This window comes from Anomaloglossus baeobatrachus, chromosome 3, assembly GCF_048569485.1.
Source record: "Anomaloglossus baeobatrachus isolate aAnoBae1 chromosome 3, aAnoBae1.hap1, whole genome shotgun sequence".
Taxonomy (NCBI): Eukaryota; Metazoa; Chordata; class Amphibia; order Anura; family Aromobatidae; genus Anomaloglossus; species Anomaloglossus baeobatrachus.
In genome coordinates, this window is record NC_134355.1 from 195,232,445 (window position 1) to 195,245,274 (window position 12,830).

A 12,830-nucleotide genomic window follows, 5' to 3' on the forward strand; every position below is an offset into this window, starting at 1 on the left:
GGGCTTGTCGCTCGGCTCCCTTAAAGGGCAAGTCTCGGCGCTATCCGTGTTTTTTCAGAAGCGTCTAGCACGACTGTCTCAGGTGCGCACGTTCCTGCAGGGGGTTTGTCATATCGTACCTCCGTACAGGCGGCCGTTAGATCCGTGGGATCTAAACAAGGTCCTTGTTGCTCTCCAGAAGCCGCCCTTCGAGCCTCTGAGGGACGTGTCACTTTCTCGACTCTCACAGAAAGTGGCCTTTCTGGTAGCGGTCACGTCTCTTCGGAGAGTGTCTGAACTAGCAGCGCTGTCATCCAAAGCTCCTTTCCTGGTGTTCCACCAGGACAAGGTAGTGCTGCGCCCCATTCAGGAGTTTCTCCCTAAGGTGGTATCCTCTTTTCATCTTAATCAGGATATCTCCTTACCTTCCTTTTATCCGCATGCAGTTCATCGGTATGAAAAGGATTTACATTTGTTGGATCTAGTGAGAGCACTCAGAATCTACATTTCCCGCACGGCGCCCCTGCGCCGCTCGGATGCACTCTTTGTCCTTGTCGCTGGTAAGCGCAAAGGGTCGCAGGCTTCCAAAGCCACCCTGGCTCGATGGATCAAAGAACCAATTCTTGAAGCCTACCGTTCTGCTGGGCTTCCGGTTCCATCAGGGCTGAAGGCCCATTCTACCAGAGCCGTGGGTGCGTCCTGGGCATTACGACACCAGGCTACGGCTCAACAGGTGTGCCAGGCAGCTACCTGGTCGAGTCTGCACACTTTCACCAAACATTATCAGGTGCATACCTATGCTTCGGCGGACGCCAGCCTAGGTAGAAGAGTCCTGCAGGCGGCAGTTGCTTCCCCGTAGGGGAAGGCTGTCTTTGCAGCTCTAACATGAGGTATTTCTTTACCCACCCAGGGACAGCTTTTGGACGTCCCAATCGTCTGGGTCTCCCAATGGAGCGCCGAAGAAGAAGGGAATTTTGTTACTTACCGTAAATTCCTTTTCTTCTAGCTCCTATTAGGAGACCCAGCACCCGCCCTGTTGTCCTTCGGGATTTTTGGTTGTTTTCGGGTACACATGTTGTTCATGTTGAATGGTTTTCAGTTCTCCGATGTTACTTCGGAGTGAATTTGTTTAAACCAGTTATTGGCTTTCCTCCTTCTTGCTTTAGCACTAAAACTGATCAGCCCGTGATCCCACGGGGGGTGTATAGCCAGAAGGGGAGGGGCCTTACACTTTTTAGTGTAATGCTTTGTGTGGCCTCCGGAGGCAGTACTATACACCCCAATCGTCTGGGTCTCCCAATAGGAGCTAGAAGAAAAGGAATTTACGGTAAGTAACAAAATTCCCTTCTTTTGAAATAAAAGACAAAAAAGCCACCCTCTTTCACCACTTTATTAACCCCTTATACACCCCTCCAGGTCCACACGAGGTCCCACGACACTTCCAGCACTGCTACATCTGACACTCATAGCGAGCGCCATAGAACAAGACTGCTCGCTGTGAACTCCAGGCAGCAAGTGAAGTGAGGTGCGCGATCAATGGTGACATCACTCTGGTGAGTCCTCCACTTGCAGCTCACTTCGGTCGCGGACTCGAAGACACATGGACTCCCGCTGGAACCACAAATCACCCAAGTGACATCACCACTTATCACGCGGCTCACTTCGCTTGCTCCATGCAGCTCACAGCCCGCAGTTATGTTCTATGACACTCGCTGTGACAGGAAAGGGATGTAGTAGAGCTGAATCGCCTTGAGACTTCATGTGGTTTACGTCGGACCTGGAGAGATGTTTGGGGGTTAATAAAGTGGTGAAAACGGTGCTTGCTTTTTTTGTCTTTTTTTTTTCACATAAAGGATTTTTTGGGTGTTTGTGTTTATTTACTTTCACTCACAAATGAATGATGAGGTCTTCCATAGACGCCTGCCATCACTAAGCTAGGGCTTAGTAGTAGCTGTGGGCTGTTATTACCTCCTAATTACCGGATTGCCACCACACCAGGGCAATGGGAAGAGCTAGGACCAGTGCAAGAATTGGCGCATCTTATGGCCACTTCTGGGGCATCTGTGGTCTGCTATTGTTATTCTAGAAAGGGCCAAATAACAATGGCCCTTCCCACCCTAATAATATCAGACCTCATCTCTCTGCTGTACCTTGGCTGGTTTTAGAAAAATGTGGGGGACCCCATATTCTTAAAAAAAAAAAAAAGTGGGATCCCCTCTATTTTTCATAACCACCCAAGGTACAGCAGAGAGCTGGGGGTTGCAGGGTGCAGCTGCTGCTGTTCCTGTGCTGGATATGAACAATGGAGGGACCCCATGTCATTTTTTTACCCCCAAAATTAAAAAAAAAAGCTACTAAGCTAGCGATCTCTCTTTAATTCTATTCTGTTATTTATTTCTATCTATCCTGTCTGTCTATGTATTCTAGCTGTCTATCAATTATCCTATCATATATTGTTTCTTCTTTAAAAAACATTAATAAAAATGCAGCAAAATCGCGGTAAAAATGTACCATCATTACAATCGCGTTTTGTTTTTTTTCATTTCCAGGCCCTCTGTGACAAGGTGCAGTTTTGGTTGCAGTTTGTGTGCAGAAAAAACTGCAGCATGCGCACATAGCCTAAAGGCCGCTTTACACGCTACAAATAAGGAATAACGTTTGGAACTCCATTCTCTGTCTGAACTGGGTGCAAAAACCTAAAAAAAAATCACTATATGGAGATAAGGTATGCACACCAGTGACTATGCAAGGGGAATACATGTAATAGCAAAAACTGCTGTGTGAATACTGACATGAAAAATTCAATAGCTATATGTAAGAATGAAATGTGAAAAATGGAACCTGCATTACTGCCATGAACATATGAATCAAGAGAAATTTAGCTACTGAATTGATTAATGCAATAGAGCCCCAACACTACGCCAAAGTATTTCTCTACGTTGGGGTCCCTAGCTTGTGTGTGTCCTCTCATGCAGTTAAAAAACTTACCGTGTATGGGAAGCGGAGACCCAGGCTATATATACGTATCGTGTGGATTGGCAATAGGTGTGAGTGGGGAGGGTTCACAAACGAAAAACTACTAACAAATACCTTATCTCCATATAGTGATTTTTTTTAGGTTTTTGCACCCAGTTCAGACATAGAATGGAGTTCCACACGTTATTCCTTAATTGTTAGTATTTTTTCGTTTGTGAACCCTCCCCAACCACACCTATTGCCAATCCATATCATACGCATAAATAGCCTGGGTCTGAGCTTCCCATACACGGTAGGTTTTTTAACTGCATGAGAGGACACACACAAGCTAGGGACCCCAACGTAGAGAAATACTTTGGCGTAGTGTTGGGGCTCTATTGCATTGATCAATTCAGTAGCTAAATTTCTCTTGATTCATATGTTCATGGCAGTAATGCAGGTTCCATTTTTCACATTTCATTCTTACATATAGCTATTGAATTTTTCATGTCAGTATTCACACAGCAGTTTCTGCTATTACATGTATTCCCCTTGCATAGTCACTGGTGTGCACGCTTTACACGCTAGGACATCCGGCCGCTTTAGCGATGTTGTTGCGTGTGACACCTATGAGCGATTTTGAATCCTTGCAAAAACGCTCAAAATCGCTAATCGTTGACATAGCCCCCTATTCCCAATTATCGTTGCTGCTGCGTGTACGATGCAGTTCGTCGTTCCTGCGGCAGCACACATCGCTATGTGTGACACCGCAGGAACGAGGAACCTCACCTTACCTGCGTCCACCAGCAATGCGGAAGGAAGCAGGTGGGCGGGATGTTACGTCCTGTTCATCTCCGCCCCTCCGCTTCTATTGGACACCCGCTTAGTGACGTTGCTGTGACGCCGAACGAACCGCCGCCAGGTTGCCACGATGCGGTGGCAATCCAGGTAATAAGGAGTTAAATGGCAGCGTCTATGAGACAGCTTACATGATTACCCCTAAGTAAAGTGAATAAACACACACCGAAAAATCCTTTATTTTAAATAAAACACAAAAGCCCCCTCTTTCACCCCTTTATTACACCCCCCAACACACAGCTCAGGCGTAATCCACCGAGGTCCCACGACGCTTGCATCCTGCCGCGACTGACATTGTACAGAATGCAGCCTTGTAACGAGCTTGCAGAGGTAACCATAGGTCATTTCTCACGGTCGGTAATGTGAACACAGTACCGACCGTGAGAACTGCAGTGTCCTCACAGGGACTCTTATCTAGTGATTGATAGAGGACAGATCAATCTATTGATTATCTATCTATCTATCTATCTATATATATATATATATATATATATATATATCCTTCTATCTATCTATCTTATCCATCCATTATCTATCTACAGTATATCTATCCATTATCTATATCTATCTATCTATCTATCTATCTATCTATCCCTCTATCTATCTATTTATCCATTTATCTATCTATTTTTTTTTTTTTCTTTTTCAACATGCTTTATTTATATATTATTGCAGTTACAGCATAAAAAAACGCAGGGACAACCTGCGGCAAAACGCATGCGGTTTTGGTGCAGTTTTTTTACCGCAGATGCGGTAATCTTCAACTCCCAGAAGTTTCTCAAGAAATTTTCTTGAGAAAAATGACTTTTCTAGTGCGCACATAGCCTTATAGTCGGACTTCACAATATCAGTGTATCACATTAATTACATTGATGTTTCCACTCTTCTTTTTTACTTAGTTTCTGAATATTTCACAAAGATGGCTCACTACCGTTTACCTCCATTGCCGACCATAAGGGAAATTATAAAGCTTTACAATTTACGAGCAGAAAAACAACTGTCCCAGAATTTTCTGCTGGACCTGAAACTCACTGGTAAGTTTTTCTTTTATCAGCAAATGGATTTTCTACAAAATCTTTATTCCTTGGGCTTTTTTTGTATAAAATAACAAAATGAGGGCTATTTAGCGTCTTTCTTTGGTGACATCACAAATACAGTACGTGACTGATGCAGCCAATCCCAGCATATAATGGTCTGGCATTACAAGCCTTACCATAGCATAATGTCAATTTAACAGGAGTGTAATGCATTTCTGTGCTATATTACAGCAACACGTTCCAGCCTGGCTGCATGAATTATGATCCTAACCTATGGGGATCTATTTGGGCCATGAGACCTACAGAAATATACCTGTATTATGCTTGTGTAAAGTTGATATAAGAGTAGGAGCTCTAAATCATTTGCTTTATTAAAGGTAGCCTGTCAATAACACTGCGCAAACATTGGTAGTATGGGATAGGGCAGTGTAAAACTGTAACTGCAGCTTTTACTGATATGCAAATTAGGTGTGCAAAAGCACTTGTAGGCGAGACGGTTCACTTCCAAACAGTGACTTCAGTTCCCTTCTTCCTGCCATTGCCGCCCATAACATTAACATTACTCCCCCTTTCTCCCATCAATCAGAAGCATAGGTGGCACATGCAGCAATACATCATTGTCTGCAAGTGCACTGAGACACTGCCCAATGCACTTGCAAGCTTACTTCTCCTATCCATAAAAGCCAAACTTTGACCTGTGATAGGCATCTTTCATAGTGTTTTACATTGCCCAATTTGACACTACTTCAGCTTGTGCAAGGGTAATGTTATCACAGGTTCCCTTTAAATAAGCATTCTCAGCTATATTTGTTTTTCCTGCTTTTAATGAGCAGACTATGCATGCTTGTGCTGTACAATTATTTCTTGGTAATATGCTGGTAATGTTCTCTTACAACACAAAAGTGTGCAGAGAACAAGGACACTTGTATAGCTTGTAACATCAAAGAGAGGATTCATACAGGAGCAGTATAGTCTGGATTTGTATACTGAAGACTGAAGCATATGATCAAATTCTGAATAAGGCTATGTGTCCACGGTAGAATGTACCTGCGGATTTTTCTGCATGAAAATCCGCGACTTTCGCGGCAAATCCGCACCTTATTTTTGCTGCGGATTTGCCGCGGATTTACCGCGAATTTGCCGCGGATTTTGATGCAGATTTTTTTTTTTTCCCCATTCTATACCCAAAATCCGCACCAAAATCCGCAACAATAATTGACATGCTGCAGATTTTTCTGGATCAAAATCCGCAGCAAATCCGCCGCGGAAAAATCCACAGCATGGACACAGCATTTCCAAAATGCCATTGAAATGGCTTGGAAGTGCCGCTGCTGCAGATTTTCGGAAAATCCGCGGCAAATCCGTGGCAAAATCTGCGCAAAATCCGCAGTGTGGGCACATAGGGTAAGTTCTGATGAGCATAGTCTTTGTGCTGTGTGTGTGAAAGACGTACTGCAGATGAAGGTCAATGGCCCACAGTCCGTATGGATAAAACTGCAGCATGCGCTAGTGAAGTCTTATTAACATTAGTGATGAGCGAGCACTCATGCTCACATGCTCTGTACTCGTAATGAGCAGTCGGACGCTCGTATAGGCACGACTCAAGTATTCTTGTTTACAGTGAACCTGTCAGGTGGAATATGCAGTCAGAACCACGAGCAGTTCTAGGTTCATATTTCTAATCCCTTCCTAACCGTCCCTGTATATAGCAGCATAGATAAAGACATCTATAGAAAAAGTATTTCTAAAGATCCTTTATGATATGCTAATGAGTGCAGGGAGTAGTTGCAAGGGCGTTACTTTCTGCTTTTATTCCTCCCTCTTAGCATGTTAGCACACCCACAGGAGCATGATAACATGCTATTTAATGCCACACTATGAAGAAAAAGACATGGATCGCACATCCCAAGAATACAATGATCTAAAGCCGCTAGGCAAAAAATTAAATAGAACATGAGATTCTTTTGTTACCATTCTGATCAGATTGTATTAAGCCCACTGCCACGTCACGGCAAACCTCTTGAGTGGGTCCCTAACCTGACCTTTTTGTGCGGCACTGTGCACTGACCACCGCCGCAGTGACAAAGCACCAGCAGGGCGGGCGACCCGGTGCCTCACAGCACCCATGCTGCAAGGCGAAGCTCCCAAGGCTCCAGGCCGCGCCGCCCCACTGACACGACACCACCACAACAGCAGCCACCACACAGCACCAGCACTCAGTGAGAGGAGCTGTGCACTCACCTCCCACTGGCTCCCATATGTGGACTGGGAGCAAAAAGAAGGCTGACCCCTCTTGCAGTCTCCTGCTGATTAAAATCACCTGTGCCTTCTCTTCTCCTTCTTTTTCTTCATAGTATGGTATTTATATCAGTCTATCCCCCTCTTTTTTTGCTTGGATCTGCACTCTCCCCATTTGGCACAGGTGATTTTAATCAGCAGGAGACTGCAAGAGGGGTCAGCCTTTTTTTTTTGCTCCCAGTTCACATATGGGAGCCAGTGGGAGGTGAGTGCACAGCTCCTCTCACTGTGTGCTGGTGCTGTGTGGTGGCTGCTGTTGTGGTGGTGTGGTGTGGTGTGGTGTGGTGTCGGTGGGGCGGCGCGGCCTGGAGCCTTGGGGGCTTTTCCTTGCAGCATGGGTGCTGTGAGGCACCAGGTCGCCCGCCCTGCTGGCGCTTTGTCGCTGCGGCGGTGGTCAGTGCACGGTGCCACACAAAAAGGTCAGGTTAGGGACCCACTCAAGAGGTTTGCCGTGACGTGGCAGTGGGCTTAATACAATCTAATCAGAATGGTAACAAAAGAACCTCATATTCTATTTAATTTTTTGCCTAGCGGCTTTAGATCATTGTATTTTTGGGAGGTGCGATCCATGTCTCTTTCTCTTCATAGTATGGTATGCTATTTAATGCCCATTGCCCAGAATCATCACCAGGGACACGCATACCGGTGTCTGTTGTCACCGCTTCAGAACGCCGGTTTAGGATGAATGCGCATGATCAGAAGTCTTGGCACTTCCGGTCATGTGTACTAGATCTCTCTGAAGCTGGGACGCGCACACCGGGCTTCATAGTGCGCATGACTGGAAGTGCCGGGTATTCTGATCATGCGCACTGACCCTAAGCCTGGCGTCTTGACACAGGTATGTGTGTCACCTCTGTGGGCGTGCTAACGTTCTAAGAGGGTGGAATGAGCGCAGGAACTAACGCCTTGTGACTAGTCCCTGTGCTCATTAGCATATCACAAAGGATCTTTAGAAATACTTTTTCTAATGCTCTCTTTATGTATGCTACTAGATACAGGGACTGTATGACCATAAATGCGCTATCCATTTGGCATGTGTAGATCCGACACAGGAAACAGATTGTATTTAGTTTTGTTCTTTTATGGATAGAAAAAGGAATCTTATATTGATGAAAGTAATACAAATGTCATTTTAGCACCTACGGAACACTATGCGGATGAAAAACTCACCTTTTTTATGTCAAAAAGGACAATTTTTCTCAGCCTAATGTATTTTTGCATTTTTGCTGCATTGTTTTCTGCCAAAACCTGCTCTCTTGGGAGCTAAAACACTGCACTCAGGGGCTTGACTGATTCCTGCCTCTGTGCACTGTATGACCATCTTCACCCCCGCAAATGATGATACCCGGTGCTGGTCTCTGCCCACTGGGTAGCCTGACAACTGACAGGCTCTCTGCTCCATTGCCTGCTCATTACTACTGATCTGAGACAGCAACTGAGCGTGTGATTGTGCACATTGCGCAGCATGCAGGAACTAGTCCAGTCTCTGAAATTAGTGTCCGTGATGACGCTTCATATCAGAAAGAGGTGGAAGTTGTGATAGTGACCACAGCCACTGCCTCTTGATGATGCTTCATTAGAGTATCTTAGCATACACTGGGATTTTTACACAAAGCGTCATTAGAGAGGAAGTAGGGTACAAAAATACAATGGCAGTTAGATAGTGTAGTTAGGGACGATGAGAATTTATGATGCAAGTATATTAGAAATTAGTTTAGATTGTGGCACTAAATCGATAGGGATTTAGATGAAAATGGTTTTGGCCTTCGGACTACCCTTTTAACCTTGCAACGTTAAAAACAGACATCACACAAATTGCACATTAATGGTATCTGTGTACTGGTCATAATTTTCAAAGATCCATAGACTTAGAGGTGATATTGATTTGTGACTCAGATCAGGAACAGACAAGTCTTGGTCCTGAAAAAAAACGCACACATGTGAACACCAACATTAACTATAATGGGTATGTAATGTGCGTCTTTTATCCTTACATGTGAAAAACAGACGTCTGAATGAGACCTTAGAAAATTATGCAGTGCAGTCAGAGTTGTAGATTAGTTTTCATATGTGAGCTGCATATATTTTTCTCCTCTCGTTAATGTATAAATGCTCTATATACCGAGCAGCTCTTACATTTTCCTCCTCTTCTGATAATTATTGTGTACCCGGATATGTTGTTCTTCGAGTAAGGGTGGCTTTACATGCTGCGATATCCGGCCTGATATCGCTAGCATGACACCCGCCCCCATCGTTTGTGCGCGACGGGCATATCGCTGCCTGTCGCGCACAAAATCGCGCACCCCTGTCACACATACTTACCTGTCCTTCGACGTCGCTGTGACCAGCGAACCGCCTCCTTTCCAAGGGGGCGGTCCGTTTGGCGTCACAGTGACGTCACTAAGCGGCCGCCCAATGTAAGCGGAGGGGCGGAGATGAGCGGGACGTAACATCCCGCCCACCTCCTTCCTTCCGCATTGGGGCCGGCGGCAGGTAAGGAGATGATCCTCGTTCCTGCGGCGTCACACGTAGCGATGTGTGCTACCGCAGGAACGAGGAACAACTTCGCCCCAGTGACACAGCGATAACTGGCAGCGGACCCCCATGTCAACGAGGAGCGATTTTGGACGTTTTTTCAACGATCCAAAATCGCTCCTAGGAGTCACACGCTACGACATCGCTACAGTGGCCGGATGTGCGTCAGAAAATCCGTGACCCCAACGAGATCGCTGTAGCGAAATCGTAGTGTGTAAAGTCCGCTTAAGGCTACTTTCACACATCCGGTTTGAGCCGTGCGGCTCAATCCGGCTGTGAAACCTATGCAACGGATGCGGCGAAAACACCTCATCCTTTGCATAAGTTTTTACATGCGGCCCGTCCGTTTTTTTCTGGTTGCGGCATGCTACTGAGCATGCGCAGTGGAAGAAACCGCATGCGGCGTCCGGATGCGTTTTTTCCCGCATCGTGCCGCATCCGGCATCCATAAGCATGCATTGAAAAAGGCGCCGCAGCGGCCGGATGCGGCGCGATGCGTTTTTTTTGCCGGACAAAAAACCGTTACAAGATACGTTGCCTCCGGCCGCCGCTTTAATTAATTTTGCCGCATCCAGAAAAAAACGGATGCAACGCAAAGCCATCAGGCACAATCCGGTAACAATGCAAATTTATGGGGATAAAACGGATGCGGTACCGGATCCGTTTTACTCGTTTTTTTCCGGATTGTGCCTGATGGAAAAAACCTGATGTGTGAAAGTAGCCTAAAAGGTTTTTGTATTTTCCAGATGACATGATTTATTTTGTTTTTCTAACTATTCTACACGTGTGAAAGTTACATTAATTTATGAAAGTTCTTGTTTTTCAGATAAAATTGTACGGAAAGCTGGGAATCTAAAAAATGCTTACGTGTGTGAAGTTGGCCCTGGGCCCGGAGGGATCACAAGAGCTATACTAAATTCTGGTGCTGAAGATCTCCTGGTGGTTGAAAAGGACACTAGATTTATTCCTGGACTTAAGGTATACATATTATGACCACATGTACCATTTAGGGTACTTTCACACTTGCGTTGTTTTCCTTCCGTTACAATCCGCCCTTTTGGAAAACAGCGGAATCCGTTAACGGATTCCGCTGTTTCCCATAGACTTGTATGGGTGACGGATTGTGCCAAAAGGACCTGCGTTGCTTCCGATGGGCGACGCTCCGTTGCTTCCGCCCAGCGGGAGGAACGCAGCATGTAACATTGTTTTGAGCAGCGGAATCCTCAGGATTTCACTGCGCATGCTCTTTTTTTTTTTTTTTTTTTTTTTTTTAAAATCACAAACTTTATTTTGTCTCACAGTGGCCGAACGTTCAGCTGAGCGCTCACCCGCTGGCATGCTCGGCCACCGGCAAGTGACAGCGCTCAGCTGAGCGCTCGCCCGCCGGCATGCTCGGCCGCCGGCAAGTGAGAACGCCCAGCTGAGCGCTCGCCCGCCGGCATGCCCGGCCGCCGGCAAGTGACAGCGCTCAACTGAGCTACCGGCCGCCAGCTATTGAGAGCGATCAGCTGATCGTTCACAATAGTCTGCTGCCGGTAAAACTGTAAAGAAAGAAAAAAAAAAATAAGCTTTCCGTTGTTTTGTACGATCCGTAGCATCCGTTGTGCCACTATATGCAACGCATCCGTTGCATCCATAACACAACGCAATGCTACGGAAGCCGTCCAACGCAAGTGTGAAACTAGCCTTACACATAACAGTCAAATAATCTGCGTTGTCTTGGTGAAAGTATATACTAGAGAAAAGAAGATATTCCCTTCTCTCAGCCCCGCTATCAGACCTTGTGAGCCTTTCTCGATAGGTCCCTGTTTTTTTGTGCAGTACCTCGCCCCATCCAAAAATACATCATGGGCTGCCTGATGGGCTCAAGTTCTCCTTGTTGAAACCGTGTGAATAAAGCAGAAAGCAAAGTGTGTATGTCCAGCTTTTGTGTTAGGATTTGCCAAAATCCATATGATCTTTCTCTACAGTGACAAAAAAATGGGTATGCAGTTGCGTTTCCATGCATATCATTTGCAATGCATGGAAGTGATCAAGGCAGACTCATTTATCAGACTACATGCTCACTTAAGGACAATGGCATGACTCTGGTTCTCCAAGAATGTAATAAAATGGCCCCCTTCACATGACTAAAACGGTAGCTCATCCTCGACACATCAGAAGACACACAGCTCTCAAGTGACAGAAGAGCAATATCATAAGCACACATGCTGGAGCTAATGGAGAAGGGCCATGACAGAAGAAATAAATCTTCTCAGCTAACTGTGTGTGGCCAGAGGACTGGAGAACAAAATTCTTTGTGCTCAGTCAGTCAAGGAGAAGGTTTATTTATTCTGATGTCACAGCCCTTTACGTGGCTCAAGGAGGTATTGTTATGATGTTACTTCGGGATAGCGAGGGACAGGGGGTTTCTACGCTGTCCCTTATGCTAGGGGACCCTAGGATATCCCTCACTTCCAGATTACTCCCAATGGTTGACACGCCGGAGTCCAGTGCCTTTCTATACTCCTGAGAAATACTAGTCTAATATCCACCACAAAGGGACGGGGCAAGCTTGAGATGATAAACAGTTAAAGACAGACAAGGAAAAAACAAAACTCTGACACACTGCACACACACACACACACGCACGCACGCACACACACACACACACACACACACACACACACACACAAAGGAATAGACAGAGAGACGCATTAGAAAAACAAGAGTAGGTGTATAGCAACAAAAAAGCAACAAGAATAAACTCAGCAACTGCACAGAGTAACAGGTATCACACCAGATAGTCTGGAAGACCACACCTCCCCAAACCACCTAAGATATATTATAGCTGGCACTAATAGAAGTGTCCAGCCAGCATATATAGGAGAAGACAAGATCTGATTGGCTCCCCCACAACATTGGATCAAGGATGACTCACAAACAGACTAGCAGAATTAACTCTTGCTGGCCTGCTTTTGGACTGCCAATCTATTGGTCGATGCCTGAGTCAGCCTGCGCTAATTACATACCTCCGAGAAAGGAGGAAAGTCAGAGTCTAATCTGAACAGAACCCAACGCCACCATGACAGTCCGCGAAGTTTGTGAAAATCTCCATGTGACAGGTATGTGTGCTTACAATACAGTTTCTCTGTTGAGATGCAGGTATCAGGAGATGTGTTTCTTCAG

The 12,830-nt window shown here is 45.6% G+C and overlaps 2 protein-coding genes across 2 annotated transcripts in view; one reads left to right on the forward strand and one right to left on the reverse strand.

The window, feature by feature from the left end:
- Window positions 1-12,830, reverse strand: part of NOX3 (NADPH oxidase 3) — a 698,296-nt gene that overhangs the window by 609,252 nt on the left and 76,214 nt on the right. The window lies entirely within an intron of this gene.
- Window positions 1-12,830, forward strand: part of TFB1M (transcription factor B1, mitochondrial) — a 148,592-nt gene that overhangs the window by 9,163 nt on the left and 126,599 nt on the right. Inside the window, exons 2-3 of the mRNA XM_075339673.1 lie at window positions 4,692-4,826; window positions 10,489-10,640. Coding sequence (XP_075195788.1) covers window positions 4,692-4,826; window positions 10,489-10,640 — 287 coding nt within the window. The remainder of the gene's footprint in view (window positions 1-4,691; window positions 4,827-10,488; window positions 10,641-12,830) is intronic.